This window comes from Phocoena phocoena, chromosome 9 (genome assembly GCF_963924675.1).
Source record: "Phocoena phocoena chromosome 9, mPhoPho1.1, whole genome shotgun sequence".
NCBI lineage: Eukaryota > Metazoa > Chordata > Mammalia > Artiodactyla > Phocoenidae > Phocoena > Phocoena phocoena.
In genome coordinates, this window is record NC_089227.1 from 24,913,265 (window position 1) to 24,932,193 (window position 18,929).

The 18,929-nt window shown below is 36.7% G+C and overlaps 1 protein-coding gene across 7 annotated transcripts in view; it reads right to left on the reverse strand.

The window, feature by feature from the left end:
* Positions 1-18,929, reverse strand: part of CACNA2D1 (calcium voltage-gated channel auxiliary subunit alpha2delta 1) — a 504,876-nt gene that overhangs the window by 23,515 nt on the left and 462,432 nt on the right. For all 7 annotated transcript variants that reach the window (XM_065883782.1, XM_065883785.1, XM_065883783.1 and 4 more), the window contains 9 exons: positions 10,382-10,469; positions 9,222-9,284; positions 8,443-8,546; positions 7,466-7,552; positions 4,664-4,731; positions 4,243-4,281; positions 2,413-2,484; positions 1,398-1,550; positions 1,259-1,311 (listed from right to left, as the gene is read on the reverse strand). In XM_065883782.1, coding sequence (XP_065739854.1) covers positions 1,259-1,311; positions 1,398-1,550; positions 2,413-2,484; positions 4,243-4,281; positions 4,664-4,731; positions 7,466-7,552; positions 8,443-8,546; positions 9,222-9,284; positions 10,382-10,469 — 727 coding nt within the window. The remainder of the gene's footprint in view (positions 1-1,258; positions 1,312-1,397; positions 1,551-2,412; positions 2,485-4,242; positions 4,282-4,663; positions 4,732-7,465; positions 7,553-8,442; positions 8,547-9,221; positions 9,285-10,381; positions 10,470-18,929) is intronic.

The following is an 18,929-nucleotide window of genomic DNA, read 5'->3' on the forward strand; positions in this document are numbered from 1 at the left end:
ATTAAAGCTCTGTGGTAGGAAAAAAACCCTAAACAAAAATGACTTTGTACCATGGGTTTACGAGCTATTTACTTTACAATATAGAACATATTTGTAAATACATCATGTGGCATTCATGAAATAAAATATACATAATTATATATAGGGCATATGGCATGCCCTATATATCAGTTTTACAATAAATGACAATTGAGCCAAATATTCGTAAAAACTCATCTGGAACTTAGTTTAGTTAAAACAAAAGTTGGGGGGAGGTTGAGGAGGGGGAAGGTTCTGGCCTGAAAATAGCATAAAGACAATCAAGTATTTCACGATGACTACGAGCTTCAGAAAACCTATGTAAGTTCATATACAAATGTCACTGTCAGAACAGAAAGCACCCTTTTTCACAATTTTTTTAAGAATAAATTGGACTTTTAATCTAACATCTTTGCTATTTTAATAAAATGGCATAATCATTTAATTTTCGCTGGGAAAGCCACAACATCAAGTGAACGTTATAGATTAATATACATGGAATAAAACTTATACAATACAGTAGGGTAATGATACAAAAGAGAGAGAGAGAGGGAGGGAGGGAGGGAGGGAGGGAGAGAATGGACCCAGACACAACAGGAGGATTAGTTACTTGACTGATCAGACCCAAACAATGACAAATTTGATCTTCCAGACTTTCCACAGTGCCTCAATAAGCAGTTTAAATGTCTTCTTTTCATAGATGGCAGGATATAGGTAAGAGGGGGAAGGAGGGAGGAAGGGTAGAACCAGTGAAAAGAATTAGATCCATTTCAGGAACATGATGCTTCTAAAACGATGCCAGCCTTTGTAAGAAAAATGAAGAGGTAGAAAGATAAGTCATCATGTCATGAATTTGATGGATGAAGACATTTAACTTGCGTAATGAAGGCAATAAATAGTAACTTTTATAGATCAATATGCCTAAAATGTAAGGACTGAGTATAATATAAACAAAAAATACAAATGAAAAGAGTTTCAACAGATCCAAAGGTAAAAGAAGCCCCTGAAAAGGCTGAAGTGTACCTGAGCACAATACTGTTTTCATATAAAACGCTGAATGGCTGTAACGGTTTTACAGTGATCATTAAGGAAAAACACTTATGAATATTACCAATACGTGCTGTAGGAAATGAAAAAACTAGTTCCCATAATAATTATCTACGTCCATCTTTCCATCACATTCTTTACTATTTCACAACACTTTGCTCTCAATACCAATAAAACTACAATTTTGACTTACCAGGCAGCAGCAGTGGCCCACCAGCCAATGTGTAATATGTCTGCTATTGATGGCTATAAAATAGAATAAAAAGGTATTACGTTAATCTACACTGAGTGTCCCTCTGAGAGGATGGAAGGGTGAGTTGCATATTACTAACCACGTATGCTGAGCGATGCCCTGCTCCCTGTTTCGGTGCAGCTCCAGGCTCACACACTGACTGATAATCGTAAGATTTATTATAAGCATAAACTGATATATTAACCAGGTGTCTCATCAAACTTGGATCAATCTCTCCAAAAAATCTTCCAATCTGGTACAGAAAAAAATAATAAAGTGTCAAATGTAAGCCAAATATTAACACCTGAACCAGTACAAACAAAAGAAATGATACAAAGAAACAGAACTAAAACTATTGAGGAGCTTGAAAACAAAAGCAAGTAATAAACCGGTATATGATACTCTGAAAGAACCCCAGTGAGATTAGCTATTCTCATTTCTGAATGGCTCCCTGTGCTATTTGGAAGGAATGGACAGTTTACTAAGCCTTAAGTCACAATCCAATAAGAGAAATGGTGAAACTAGAAAAAGAAACTTGTAGGGACTGTGCTGAACTGGAGTGAGTCCCATCTATAGGGACAACCTGTAGCTCACCAACTCCAACCCATAAATATTGTAATTTAGGAAAACTGTCCAGTATTGAGAGATCTTTTTTGTTTGTTTTTTAAAGAGAAGCCAGATATACAGATTCAGAAATGAAATTAGTTGGCAATTAATTCTACTTTGTTTAAAATCCTGTGTAAACCAAAGAGCCTAACTTGCCAATTTCCAAATTTCAGGTTAGAATTTTCATCTGTTTCAAACCAGCTATGTATTAGGACTGACATTATCAACTGATGAATATGTGAACATTTTCTAAATTTCTGAGAGATCAAAAATAAAAAGTTCATATGATGTTAAAATCCTTAGCTCTATATTTTAATGGTAACTGTACCAGAAAGTAAACTCAGCTAACAAATATAAGGAAAACTAGTTTTAGGATGCATTTCTTAATGGTTTATATTTACATTAAGAACTTCAATTATCAATTTTTATAGTGGTGTGAAGGGGTTTTGTAATGTTGATCAGGGAAACACACTTTGGAAACCCTACTCCTTGCCACTTTAGGTACATACCTGGTTAGTGTAATCATCATGATTTGCCATCAAAAGAAACCCACCATCATCTAGAATCACACAATCCATTACCTAGCAAAACAAAAATAACAGTTAATACACTTTTTTAGGAAGGTTAGGTTACATAATCATTACTCCATTATATAGATGATTATAACAATAAAAATAGGAGAAAAACTTAGATAACCGTATCTTCTCTTGAACATATATGCTCAGGAGATTCTGATGAAGTAAATTAAGGGCATGCATATAGATTGCTATCAAACCATCAAGGCTTGAAATTCCACCACGATCCGTCTAGTTAAAATAGTCAACTCAGGGACTTCCCTGGTGGTGCAGTGGTTAAGAATCACCCACCAATGCAGGGGAAAACGGGTTTCAGCCCTGGTCCGGGAAGATCCGACATGCCGCGGAGCAACTAAGCCACAACTACTGAGCCCACACGCCGCAACTACTGAAGCCCGCACACGTAGAGCCTGTGTTCCGCAACAAGAGAAGCCACTGCACCACAACAAAGAGTAGCCCCTGCTTGCTGCAACTAAAGAAAGCCCGCGTGCAGCAACGAAGACCCAACGTAGACCAAAAAAAAAAAGAAAGTCAACTCAGTCTGAACGAGAACATAAGAACAAATTAGAAATAATCTTTTCACCACCCCACTGTCATCTAAATGAACCAGGAAACTGGATAAACCAAAACATTTAATAATGTACAATTATTATTTTAAACACATACTTAAGATTCTGACAAGAAAGACATTAAGAAAAATCCATTTGGGGCAATATTCATCACACGCTTAAAAATAAAGAGCAGCAGCATGAGGTTATTTATAACTATTTTATACTAAAAATATTTGATTGGATAATCTCAGATGTAAAAGCAGGAAACAAGTCAAAAAAAATGCCTTTGACAGAGGAAAAATAATCATATATCCTAAAGTATTCCCATCCAGTTTATGTTTAAATGCATGAATCAATTTAATAATTTTTATTGTATAAAATCACAAAAACATTGTTTTCAGATTTGGGGACGTAATGCACTCTATTTTTCTAATATGAAAGGAGCTTGCTAAAACCTTTGCTCTAAAAACAGCTGATACATAGTCCATGTAAAATGAATGTTACAAAAATAATTAAAATTACTGGCTTATGATTTCACAAGACTAGGAGTGAATAAAATGATATGAAACCCCTGCTCCCTTTGGAAATACATAGACATACATAAGAGGACTGAAAGAAAATAGTGGAATTTGTCATTCTTATTCATTATATGAATAATTTATCTAGTACCATTCTTACAGCATCTTCAGCTTGGAACAAAGCAAGTTGACATTTGCTTTTTCAATTTCTCAAACAGAAATGGAAGTAATAGAAGACAATGTAAAATCCAATCCAGGCAAGTAAAACTATGTAATACCAAGGTTTAGTTAAAAAACCTTTCTCACTACTATAAACACAGTGTGAAAAATTCAGATAAAGTGCAAAAGATGAGGGAAGATTGCACTGATAATAAATATGCTTCAGTTTAGAAACTCTGGTCAGAAATGAATTTGTACTTATATGTACAAAAGAATCTAACACAATTGAGACTGAAGCGAATACAGTCTATATTGATATGGCTTTTTAATGAATATTTTAAAATGCTTCTAATGTTTAAGGTTAGGAATTAAAAGCATATAATTCAAATTCTTATCTATGAATTAGTTCACAATCCTATACAATATTTTTTTAGCATTTGACTAAACCTTCCTGCATCTTTCTTTATCATTAGAGTCTAAGGAAGAGTAACACAAAAAATTGTACTTAAAAATTCCATTTTAAAGAGTTTTCTTACATCACTGTTTCTCTTACAGTCACAAACTGGACCAGCACACTGAAAGACAGAAATACAGTTATCACCTCATATTATCTTTCTAGTTGGATTTTAATTATATCATTTTAATTATTACCATATTGTAATTAGAAATTTTATAACAATTAGTATAAAAGATTAAACAATAGTCTAGTCAATAGCTTTATCTTTACCAATTAGAAAATATCAGCCAATAAATATTTAAACTAGCATTTTAAATTATAATACTGAAATATTTTCCTATTTTTTATTAGTTGACTAAACAACAAATTCTTTGAAAAAATGGTAATTCATAATTCTGCTTCAATGTAGTAGCATCGAAAATTTATTTTGTCACTGTATAAGACTTTGCTTTCTAAGATCAGTAAATGTAGCATAAGAATTTTTAAAAAAGTTATCTTACCGGATCCCTGATTGATGTTTTGGTGAAATTCTCTATCCAGGAATTTATATCAATTTTAATTCCAACAACTGAAACAATCATGTAAAGAAAAATTGACACATACATTTAAAAAATGTAGCTATAATTCTCATTTATTTTTCCTCTCACATTTAAAAATTCCTGAGCAGGCAAATGTAAGTTTCTTAAGATTAAAAAAAAAAAATCTGTTTAATTGCAGATACACATTGAAAAGCTGATTCAAATTCATTTAAAAGGTGGCAAATTTAATTAGCTACAATATAATTTCTAGGGTATGATAATTTATATTCAATTTAATGCTATTTTATAATGTTTATTACAGACATATATTTCTTGGGGTTTTCATTAAAAAGTAATGCTAATAGCTCTTAAACTGTTATATAAACTTCATTTATACACACATTTATTTACTATAACCTGGTTAATTAACTAATAAAGGAGGCTTAAAAAAAGGAGTGTCAGGAATAGCTTTATAAATATGAGGTCATTCAAGGTGGTGGGTTTTAAGAGGCTTCCCTAACCTGACCAGTGCATGCAGTAGGTGCTTAAGAAATGTTTGCTGAGAATATACAATGGAGAAAAGACAGTCTCTTCAATAAGTGGTGCTGGGAAAACTGGACAGCTACATGGAAAAGAATGAAATTAGAACACTCCCTAACAAACACCATGCACAAAAATAAACTCAAAATGGATTAAAGAGCTAAATGTAAGGCCAGACACTATCAAACTCTTAGAGGAAACATAGGCAGAACACCCTATGACATAAATCACAGCAAGATCCTTTTTGACCCACCTCCTAGAGAAAGGGAAATAAAAATAAACAAATGGGACCTAATGAAACTTAAAAGCTTTTGCACAGCAAAGGAAACCATAAACAAGATGAAAAGACAACCCTCAGAATGGGAGAAAATATTTGCAAACGAAGCAACTGACAAAGGATTAATCTCCAAAATATACAAGCAGCACATGCAGCTCAATATCAAAAAAACAAACAACCCAGTCCAAAAATGAGCAGAAGACCTAAACAGACATTTCTCCAAAGAAGATATACAGATTGCCAACAAACACATGAAAGGGTGCTCAACATCACTAATCATTAGAGAAATGCAAATCAAAACTACAATGAGGTATCACCTCACACCGGTTAGAATGGGCCTCATCAGAAAACCTACAAACAACAAATGCTGGAGAGGGTGTGGAGAAAAGGGAAACCTCCTGCACTGTTGATGGTAATGTGAATTGATACAGCCACTATGAAGAACAGTATGGAAGTTCCTTAAAAAACTAAAAATAGAACTACCACACGACCCAGCAATCCCACTACTGGGCATATACCCTGAGAAAACCATAATTCAAAAAGACTCATGTACCACAATGTTCACTGCAGCTCTATTTACAATAGCCAGGACATGGAAACAACCTAAGTGTCCACAGACAGATGAATGGATAAAGATGTGGCACATATATACAATGGAATATTACTCAGCCATAAAAAGGAATGAAATTGAGTTATTTGGGGTGAGGTGGATGGACCTAGAGACTGTCATACAGAGTGAAGTCAGTCAGAAAGAGAAAAACAAATACCATATGCTAACACATATATATGGAATCTAAAAAAAATAAAAAAGGTTCTGAAGAACCTAGGAGCAGGACAGGAATAAAGATGCAGATGTAGAGACTGGACTTGAGGACATGGGGAGGGAGAAGGGTAAGCTGGGACGAAGTGAGAGAGTGGCATGGATGTATATGTACTACCAAATGTAAAATAGCTAGTGGGAAGCCGCCGCATAGCACAGGGAGATCAGCTTGGTGCTCTGTGACCACCTAGAGGGGTGGGAAAAGGAGGGTGGGAGGGAGACGCAAAAGGGAGGAGAAATGGGGATATATGTACATGTATAGCTGATTCACTTTGTTATACAGCAGAAACTAACACATCATTGTAAAGCATTATACTCCGATAAAGATGTTAAAAAAAATTTAAAAAGACAAAAGAAGAAATGCTTGCTGAAGTGTGGATAAATGAGTGGATGAGTAGGTAGGTGAGTAGGTGGCACGTGAATGAGTGATGCAGTTCAACCACTGGGGGGTGAAACTGCCCTCAGGAGCAGACAGGAGTTTATCTACCTTCTCAATCTGGCCTTTTTTTCCTAAAATTCAACAATACTGAATTATACTTTTTTTTTAACTTTTACTGCATCTGTTCATTCCAGCCCACTTCTAATTCCCACTGATGCTTAGTTTTATGAACTTTTTCATTTGCTTGATTTCTTTTACCAAAAGACTCATTATTCTATATATTTTACTGTAAGGTTTTTAAAAAATAGATCCCTACCTAATTCTTTTTAACAGATACATAGTATAGATATGCCACAATTTATCTTTTCCCCCAATGATGGAAACTTAACTTTTCATGTTTAAATTATTACAAATATTCACATCCTTGCCCATATCTACTTTTGTATATTTGAAATACTTTATAGGATAGACTTCTGAGTGGAATTGCTGGATCAATCCAGCAATTAGAATTTTGATATACAACACGAAACTGACTCCCTAAATTTATGTCAAGAGTGTTTAAACATACACACTTCTTTGAAAACTCAACTCTTATTTTATCCCCAATCTCATATGTAACTAATTGTGTTTCATTTTATTTTTCAAATTTGACTTTATTTTCATTGAAGCTTTCTGATAGCCTTCCTGATAATCAGTGCCAGTTGATAATATAAACAGTAGGTCACATTTAATTTTGGTTGTGTGTATGTGTATAATATATGTGCTTACCTGCAGGTTTAAGAAGTTTTCCTTGGATGTATATTTCTACAGCTTTGCTTACCATAATGCCTGATTCATAAGCACCAGGTCCACTTTCTAAAAAAGGAAAAATAGACCTATCTAGATAAATCAAATAATATTACATTTCTTTTAATAGGTACAGGTGGATACTGTTTTACTTAAATGTTCTAGCATAAATATGTTATCAAGAAGTGGTCTCCTCTTCCCTTTCCTTCCATTTTATAGCAGGCTAATTAGAGTGTCCAGGAATTGGTTTGCATGAATTGACTCTGGAATGAGAATTACTCAGCTTGGCTGCATCACTCTCACAATAAAGGATGCACACCAAATCCCTGCTTTGACACTTACTACAATATTGGGGAGGCTGCTGAAGTAAAGCAGGAAGATTGACCTTAGATTCACAAAACTGCTGTAAAACTGTAAAAGATACATATTCCTGGAAAAACTGAAATTCTCTGAACTTCAGTTTCCCCATTTGTGAAAATGGTGATGGTAGAACCAACCCCCAGAAAGGATGAAGGATTAAATTAGAAAGTTTTAGGGAAAGAACCCAATAAAGTATTTTAAAATATAGGCTATTATTAATTTTTATAAATGTTATGCAACTAATACCGATTAAAGAGCAAACTGATTAATTACATTTTTAAAATTCATTAAACATTCTTAAATATATTTGCAGTTTGTGAAATGAGGGATGATCTATATGTGTTTCAATGTATTATGCATGCCTGTAGATATGCTGTCTTTACACTACTGGGTGGCTGATTTCTTGTAGATGCATTTTACTTCCTCAACTAAATGGATGCTTCTGTCCTTCCAATGTCGTGCACATGGTATATGCTTAATGATGACTATTCTGAGCAAATAATATAAAATATATTGTTTGTGTGGGGGGAAGCAGGTAGTAGCAATAATTTATTTTTAAAAAAGGAATTGAGATGGCTGAATTCTAAAGCAATACTTACTGTTAAAGTACGGAGCAGTGAAAACATAGTTATCGTTATCAAGACTTCTTTTATAAAAGCTGTCCTCATATGTTTCTGGGTTTTCTTGCCAATTTTCTCCAGCCCTAAGGAGGAAATGGGTCATCATTTTTATTCTTTAATCTACTCGATAACTTACTTTTCTCTTTGTGGACACCACTAAACTTTACAGATATGTCTGTATCTCAGGTATGTCTAAGGAAGTTAGTGGTAATTGATGGTGTAAATGACATTCACTACTAAGCAACAGATCTGCTTAGAATTAAACTAAGGAGCAGAAAAAGCTGACGTCTAGTTTTACTCCGCCATTTACTAGCTAGGTTATTATAGACAAGTCAGTTAATAAGTCAATTAATAAGCCTACACAGCCCACTTTATGGACTCTTCTGAAGATAAACACAGATAAAATCCATAGAACAGTGAAAACAATGAAGTGTTATGCAAACATTGCCAATTGACATATATGTAATAAGCATTATGTTCATTTAACCAGGTTAGCTTATGTCTATGAAGAGAGAAATCTCTGATAACCTCTTCAATGTTGTAATATATATTACAAGCAAAAACATCACTGAAGAATTATAATAGCATTTTTGAAAGAAATGGAGTATTTTAATAATTAAGTACTTCAGGTGAATTCCAATTTAACTACTAATAATGATCAGTTTCTCTGAAGAATGGCTTCCTTATACAGTAAGGTACAGATCCTTGGAGTAGTCCTTTGTAATCTAGTAATTTTTACAGATGCTATTTGAACTTACTCTTTGGGATAAACTCTGGTAATCCCACCATCAGTGACAACAAACCGTGCTTTCACTCCCTTGCTGGAACAGAAGACAAAAGAAGGAAATTTCATTCAACTTATTCTTTGTAAGGTGTTAGTTTAGGTGCTGGTGGTACAAAGAGAAACAGAATGAGTTCCTGAGATAAAGGAAGCCGAAGTAAATGTATCAATAGATGTAAACTATGTTTTAATAAAACATAGTTTTTAGATATTTCTTAAAATATCTAAGAAATAGTTAAAGGGAGGATGCTTAAGGAAGACATTTCATAAGAAATAATGAGATAGCTGCATGCTGAAGCTGGAATGGGAGTTAACACAGATGACAGGAAGACATCACATGTAAAGAAAAGAGTACATGTAAGGGAAAGCTAGTGAAGAGTGGTATAGTATTTGCTGTAATAAAAGCATAAGGCATGAGGTGAGAAACAACAGGAGGTAAAGTTGCAAGTATAAGCTTCTGAAGAATGGTCAGCTCATGAGTGATCGTGAAATCCACGCTGGAGAGGCTGCTTCACCTTCACCCTGAAGTTAGGGCTCCATTTTAAAAGTGAGACTCTGGAAAGTATGAGTTACATGGAGAACAGCCTGGGGCCCGTGGGCAGAGGAATTGGAAGCCCTAAAGGCAGAGACATCAGCTGCTGTGATTTCTTAGATATGGAAAACAATTAGAACCCTGAGTATGAAGCAGAGAGGAAAACATTTTTAGAAACAATATTTAGCACTTGGTGGTTGATTGGAAATGGGGCGGAGAAGAGACTGGAAACGAGAACCATCGTCAGATTTCTCCCTGTCTTGACTGGCTGTAGGGCAGGGCTATTAGAAAGCTAACTGAACATTCACTAGAAGCCCTAGTTTACCACCAACACTGAGACACACGCAAGCACACCTATTTAATTTGATCATTCACACTGTGGCATATACATGCGTAAAGCTGAGTAACGGTAGATGTTAGTCCTGACACACACCCACAACTGAAAATTCAAGTTGTCAACAACTGCAAAATGGTTTTCTTGGGAAACGGTTATTAAAGATAAATAATAAACTTTAAATTTGAGACTTATTTTCCAAAAATTTCCCAGAGAGAAGCTAAACTGAGATACAGAATATGTATCTTTTATTAATAAGACAAACACTTACATGTTTTTCTGCTTACTCCAGTAATTCTGGACAAGTTCATTTGTAAAGCCGGCATCCAGCAAGACTCTATTAATCAAGTCCGTGTTGCCTAACAGAGAAGGAAAGCCTCAATTACACCCATATAGTTTAATTAGGATAGTAATGAAACAAACATTTTCTATTTCCTGAAGCAATTTAGAGTGGATAATATTTCTATGAATTTAAAAATGTAACCTTATTAATTTTCTACATTTTTTTATATTGTTCCTCTTCCATTTTTCAGGATATGGACAAAATTAGAAGTGGAAAAACCAATTCTAAATTAGGCAAATTATTTTATAAATGCTATCAAAAAGATAAGGATTCCAAAGTATCATAATTTCACAGACGATTTTATGCCTAAATATAAAACTACATAATACGTATAGGGTTTTCTTTGTTTTCTGTTTTGGGGCCAAGGAACAGAATAACGTATCACAGACCAGCACTGCTCCAAGACCGGCTTTTGGAATCTGCTGGTACTGATGAAAGAGCACAGGCTTCAGGCTGTCACTTCTGGAGTAACTGAAGAGAGTATTAGCCCAGGTTTGAAGGTAATGGAGGGAAGAGATGACGAGGACCAAGGGTCAATGAATACACTCTCTTAAACCAAAAATGTTGCCTTCTTCCCTTTCTCTTGGCTTCTCTGCTCTAAGCCCATAAAGCTCTGAAATAACCTACAAGTACCGACTGAAACTTCACACTTCTTATTTCATTTTATTCAGATATGGAATATATGGTCTTAGTTAATATTGTATTACCACAAGAGTTTGGGGTGGCATAGGCTAGAAAACATTTTAGTTCCTTTTAATTACTTTACCTCAATGTATCTTTCACTCAAGATTAAAGGATCAATTTAATCCATATTTTAGACTTCATTTCAATTCATTCTAGGAACTTTTATTACATTGTTTTAGAAACAATCACTATAAAAAAATAATCCTTTTGGAAAGTGAGTGATATATTTTAATTCTTAAATCCTTTTAATTCTTAAATCCTTTTAGGTAAAACAAGAGACCATTGTTTTAATCTGTAATATAAATCAATGTTGCAAGTAATTTCATAGTTTGATTCATATTTTCATTATGCTCTAAGCCTAAAATCAATCCTGAAATCTGTCTCCTGCAGCTGGTTACACGCAATAAATAGATTATTAGTATTAAGCTTTACCATTTTATACATTTACACTTTTCATTTTTACTTTAATTCAAAAATAAAGAAGAATATGAAGAAGACAACCACTCTACAGCATTCACACTTAGGTAGTTTAATAAATTAACTTAAACAATAGATGAGAATTGTAATTTTACTGATGGATTAAGTACTTTTATAAAGCAAAGTTAAACTTGTACCTCTTTAAAAAAAAACATTTAGGACAGTTACATTTCAATCACGGATATCTACTTTTAGAGTTGGTTTTACAGATTATTGATAACATGAGGTAAAGTATGATTGAGAAAAATCTATAACACTGTCACAGGAAAATAGAAATTATTTCATAGCTATTAACTCTTATAATAAAACATCTAGTAAGTTCTCAATTTTTTATATAATCATCTCAAACATTTCCCACAGAATTATAGGGGAGGCAGAAAAAAGTTAATTGAAATGAAGAAAGAGACTGAAGAACATAAATAACACTATGGATGTTAGCGCTATTTTACTAAAAGTATTTTCTTTAAACACTTGTACTTCTCTGAGACGAGACATCCAATTAAAGGAGTATTCAATGATCTTATTATTTCAGTTCTCTCTTGGAAATAAATAATAACATTGTAAAGGTTCTGCTCAGAACGAGCTCACACTGAGCAGAAAGTTTTGAAATCACGCGTGTTCAGGCATGATCAATGCAGACTTCACCCACCCATGACAGGTTTCCAGAGTGGCTCTTTCGAGCAACCGGCTAACTCGTCTTAGAGGTGCTCAGTTGTAATTTCTTATGAGATAAATATAGGTTTGAGAGACAGCTTTAAGAAGGGATTTTCTTTTTTTATAACTGAGGAAATGCTTTATTTAACCTTTCCTGATAGCAGGAGAAATAACTTTTAAGAAGAAAAGAAAAAGAGAGAAGAAGGACGAGGGAGAGCAGAAGGGAGAAGATGGAAGGAGGAGAAAGAGAACAAACAAGTCATTTATGTGTACTTTTATCTTCAAGTTATATTTACTAAGGTAATTTTTGCCAGGCAGTTGGTTTTTCTCTCTTATTTCCTAAGTATACTGCCTTTTCTCCTGATTGTACTTTTTAATAAATAGGGTAATTTTAGGAAGAAAAAACAGTTAAGATTTTTAAATGTTTTAAGAGCCCAGAATCCACAAATCTCTATGAGGTTTCAGAGTATAAATGATGCAAATTTCTCTGAAAGACAAATAAAATTGTTAAAAACTACTAAAATTTAGCCATTCTAACTTGATTTACTTCATAAAATGGTAAATTATAGATGCATACTTTTAAGATTAACGTTAACTGTGATCAAGATAAAACCCCAGGACGAGGGGAAGATGGCGTTAAGAGTAAGTCAAGGAGATGACCTTCCTTCCCACAGATACACCAGAAATACATCTACACGTGGAACAACTCCTACAGAACATCTACTGAACGATGGCGGAAGACCTCAGACCTCCCAAAAGGCAAGAAACTCCCCACGTACCTGGGTAGGGCAAAAGAAAACAGAATAAACAGAGACAAAAGGATAGCGACGGGACCTGCACCAGTGGGAGGGAGCCGTGAAGGAGGAAAGGTTTCCACACACTAGGAGCCCCTTCACGGGCGGAGACCGTGGCGGGGTGGAGGGGGGAGCTTCGGAGCCACGGAGGAGAGCGCAGCAACAGGGGTGCGGAGGGCAAAGCAGAGAGATTCGCGCACAGAGGATCAGTGCCCACCGGCACTCACCAGCCGGAGAGGCTTGTCTGCTCACCTGCCGGGGCAGGTGGGGCTGGGAGCTGAGGCTCGGGCTTCTGTCGGAGCGCAGGGAGAGGACTGGCGGCGTGAACACAGCCTGAAGGGGGATAGTGCGCCATAGCTGGCCGGGAGGGAGTCCGGGGAAAAGTCTGGACCTGCCGAAGAGGCAAGAGACTTTTTCTTCCCTCTTTGTTTCCTGGTGCGCGAGGAGAGGGGATTAAGAACGCTGCTTAAAGGAGCTCCAGAGACAGGCGCAAGCCGCGGCTAAAAGCGCGGGCCCCAGAGACGTGCATGAGACGCTAAGGCTGCTGCTGCCACCACCAAGAAGCCAGTATGCGAGCACAGGTCACTCTCCACACCCCCCTTCCGGGGAGCCTGTGCAGCCTGCCACTGCCAGGGTCCCGGGATCCAGGGACAACTTCCCCGGGAGAACGCACGGTGCGCCTCAGGCTGGTGCAACTTCGCGCGGGCCTCTGCCACCGCAGGCCCACCCCGCACTCCGTGCCCCTCCCTCCCCCCGGCCTGAGTGAGCCAGAGTCCCCGAAGCAGCTGCTTCTTTAACCCCGTCCTGTCTGAGCAAAGAACAGAAGCCCTCCGGCGACATACAAGCAGAGGCGGGGTCAAATTCAAAGCTGAACCCCGGGAGCTGTGCGAACAAAGAAGAGAAAGGGAACTCTCTCCCAGCAGCCTCAGAAGCAGCAGATTAAATCTCCACAATCAACTTGATGTACCCTGCATCTGTGCAATACATGAACAGACAACGAATCATCCCAAATTGAAGAGCCGTGTGGATGAAAGGCTCTTGGTGCTGCAGCCAGGAGTCAGTGCTGTGCCTCTGAGGTGGGAGAGCCAACTTCAGGACACTGGTCCACAAGAGACCTCCCAGCTCCACATAATATCAAACAGCAAAAATCTCCCAGAGATCTCCATCTCAACACCAGCACCCAGCTTCACTCAACGACCAGCAAGCTACAGTGCTGGACACCCTATGCCAAACAACTAGCAAGACAGGAACACAGCCCCACCCATTAGCAGAGAGGCTGCCTAAAATCGTAATAAGGCCACAGACACCCCAAAACACACCACCAGACGTGGACCTGCCCACCAGAAAGATAAGATCCAGCCTCATCCACCAGAACACAGGCACTAGTCCCCTCCCCCAGGAAGCCTACACTACCCACTGAACCAACCTTAGCCACTGGAAACAGACACCAAAAACAACGGGAACTACGAACCTGCAGCCTGCAAAAAGGAGACCCCAAACACAGTAAAATAAGCAAAATGAGAAGACAGAAAAACACACAGCAGATGAAGGAGCAAGATAAAACCCACCAGACCTAACAAATGAAGAGGAAATAGGCAGTCTACCTGGAAAAGAATTCAGAATAATGATAGTAAAGATGATCCAAAATCTTGGAAACAGAATACACAAAATGCAAGAAACATTTAACAAGAACCTTGAAGAACTAAAGATGAAACAAACAATGATGAACAACACAATAAATGAAATGAAAAATACTCTAGATGGGATCAATAGCACAATAACTGAGGCAGAAGAACGGATAAGTGACCTGATAGATAAAATAGTGGAAATAACAACTGCAGAGCAGAATAAAGAAAAAAGAATGAAAAGAACTGAGGACAGTCTCAGAGACCTCTGGGACAACATGAAAACACCAACATTCGAATTATAGGGGTTCCAGAAGAAGAAGAGAAAAAGAAAGGGACTGAGAAAATATTTGAAGAGATTATAGTTGAAAACTTCCCTAATATGGGAAAGGAAATAGTTAATCAAGTCCAGGAAGCACAGAGAGTCCCATACAGGATAAATACACCAAGACACATATTAATCAAACTGTCAAAAATTAAATACAAAGAAAACATATTATAAGCAGCAAGGGAAAAACAACAAATAACACACAAGGGAATCCCCATAAGGTTAACAGCTGATCTTTCAGCAGAAACTCTGCAAGCCAGAAGGGAGTGGCAGGACAAATTTAAAGTGATGAAGGAGAAAAACCTGCAACCAAGATTACCCTACCCAGCAAGGATCTCATTCAGATTTGATGGAGAAATTAAAACCTTTACAGACAAGCAAAAGCTGGGAGAGTTCAGCACCAACAAACCAGCTTTACAACAAATGCTAAAGGAACTTCTCTAGGCAGGAAACACAAGAGAAGGAAAAGACCTACAATAACGAACCCAAAACAGCTAAGAAAATGGGAATAGGAACATACATATCGATAATTACCTTAAATGTAAATGGACTAAATGTTCCCACCAAAAGACACAGATTGGCTGAATGGATACAAAAACAAGAGCCATATATATGCTATCTACAAGACACCCACTTCAGACCTAGAGACACATACAGACTGAAAGTAAGGAGACGGAAAAAGATATTCCATGCAAATGGAAACCAAAAGAAAGCTGGAGTAGCAATTCTCATATCAGACAAAATAGACTTTAAAATAAAGACATTAGAAGAGACAAAGAAGGACACTACATAATGATCAAGGGATCGATCCAAGAAGAAGATATAACAATTATAAATATTTATGCACCCAACATAGGAGCACCTCAATACATAAGGCAAATACTAAGAGCCATAAAAGGGGAAATCGACAGTAACACATTCATAGTAGGGGACTTTAACACCCCACTTTCACCCATGGACAGATCATCCAAAATGAAAATAAAGAAGGAAAGACAAGCTTTAAATGATACATTAAACAAGATGGACTTAATTGATACTTATAGGACATTCCATCCAAAAACAACAGAATACACATTTTTCTCAAGTGCTCATGGAACATTCTCCAGGATAGATCATATCTTGGGTCACAGATCGAGCCTTGGTAAATTTAAGAAAATTGAGGGTTTCCCTGGTGGCGCAGTGGTTGAGAGTCCGCCTACTGATGCAGGGGACACGGGTTTGTGCCCTGGTCCGGGAAGATCCCACATGCCGCAGAGCGGCTGGGCCCATGAGCCATGGCAGCTGAGCCTGCGCGTCTGGAGCCTGTGCTCCGCAATGGGAGAGGCCACAACAGTGAAAGGCCCACGTACCGCAAAAAAAAAAAAAAAAAAGAAAATTGAAATTGTATCAAGTATCTTTTCCGACCACAACGCTATGAGGCTAGATATCAATCACAGGAAAAGATCTGTAAAAAATACAAACACATGGAGGCTAAATAATATACTACTTAATAACGAAGTGATCACTGAAGAAATCAAAGAGGAAATAAAAAAATACCTAGAAACAAATGACAATGGAGACACAATGACCCAAAACCTATCGGATGCAGCAAAAGCAGTTCTAAGAGGGAAGTTTATAGCAATATAATCCTACCTTAAGAAACAGGAAACATCTCGAATAAACAACCTAACCTTGCACCTAAAGCAATTAGAGAAAGAAGAACAAAAAAACTCCAAAGTTAGCAAGAGGAAAAAAATCATAAAAATCAGATCAGAAATAAAAAAGAAATGAAGGAAATGATAGCAAACATCAATAAAACTAAAAGCTGGTTCTTTGAGAAGATAAAAATAATTGATAAACCATTAGCCAGACTCAATCAAGAAAATGAGGGAGAAGACTCAAATCAATAGAATTAGAAATGAAAAAGGAGAAGTAACAACTGACACTGCAGAGATACAAAAGATCATGAGAGATTACTAAAAGCAACTCTATGCCAATAAAATGGACAACACGGAAGAAATGGACAAATTCTTAGAAATGCACAAGCTGCCAAGACTGAATCAGGAAGAAATAGAAAATATGAACAGACCAATCACAAGCACTGAAATTGAAACTGTGATTAAAAATCTTCCAACAAGCAAAAGCACAGGACCAGATGGCTTCACAGGCAAATTCTATCAAACATTTAGAGAAGAGCTATCACCTGTCCTTCTCAAACTCTTCCAAAATGTAGCAGAGGGAGGAACACTCCCAAACTCATTCTGTGAGGCCACCATCACCTTGATACCAAAACCAGACAAGGATGTCACAAAGAAGGAAAACTACAGGTCAGTATCACTGATGAACATAGTTGCAAAAATCCTCAACAAAATACTAGCAAACAGAATCCAACAGCATATTAAAAGGATCATACACCATGATCAAGTGGGATTTATCCCAGGAATGCAAGGATTCTTCAATATACACAAATCAATCAATGTGATAAACCATATTAACAAATTGAAGGAGGAAAACCATATGATCATCTCAATAGATGCAGAAAAAGCTTTCAACAAAATTCAACACTCATTTATGTTAAAAACCCTGCAGAAAGTAGGCATAGAGGGAACTTAGCTCAACATAATAAGGCCATATATGATAAACCCACAGCCAACATCATCCTCAATGGTGAAAAATTGAAAGCATTTCCACTAAGATCAGGAACAAGGCAAGGTTGCCCACTCTCACCACTCTTATTCAACATAGTTCTGGAAGTTTTAGCCACAGCAATCAGAGAAGAAAAGGAAATATAAGGAATCCAAATCAGAAAAGAAGAAGTAAAGCTGTCACTGTTTGCAGATGACATGATACTATACATAGAGAATCCTAAAGATGCTAGCAGAAAACTACTAGAGCTAATCAATGAATTTGGTAAAGTAGCAGGATACAAAATTAATGCACAGAAATCTCTGGCATTCCTTTACACTAATGATGAAAAACGTGAAAGTGAAATCAAGAAAACACTCCCATTTACCATTGCAACAAAAAGAATAAAATATCTAGGAATAAACCTACCTAAGGAGACAAAAGACCCGTATGCAAAAAATTATAAGACACTGATGAAAGAAATTAAAGATGATAAAAATATATGGAGAGATATACCATGTTCTTGGATTGGAAGAATCAACATTGTGAAAATGACTATACTACCCAAAGCAATCTATAGATTCAGTGCAATCCCTATCAAACTACCACTGGCATTTTTCACAGAACTAGAACAAAAATTTCACAATTTGTATGGAAACACAAAAGACCCCAAATAGCCAAAGCAATCTTGAGAACGAAAAACGGTGCTGGAGGTATCAGGCTCCCTGACTTCAGACTATACTACAAAGCTACAGTAATCAAGACAGTATGGTACTGGCACAAAAACAGAAAGATCAATGGAACAGGATAGAAAGCCCAGAGATAACCCCACACACATATGGTCACCTTATCTTTGATAAAGGAGACAGCAATGTATAGTGGAGAAAGCACAACCTCTTCAATAAGTGGTGCTGGGAAAACTGGACAGGTACATTTAAAAGTATGAGATTAGATCACTCCCTAACACCATACACAAAAATAAGCTCAAAATGGATTAAAGACCTAAATGTAAGGCCAGAAACTATCAAACTCTTAGAGGAAAACATAGGCAGAACACTCTATGACATAAATCACAGCAAGATTCTTTTTGGCCCACCTCCCAGAGAAGTGGAAGTAAAAACAAAAATAAACAAATGGGACCTAATGAAACTTCAAAGCTTTTGCACAGCAAAGGAAACCGTAAACAAGACCAAAAGACAACCCTCAGAATGGGAGAAAATATTTGCAAATGAAGCAACTGACAAAGGATTAATCTCCAAAATTTACAAGCAGCTCATGCAGCTCAATAACAAAAAGCAAACAACCCAATC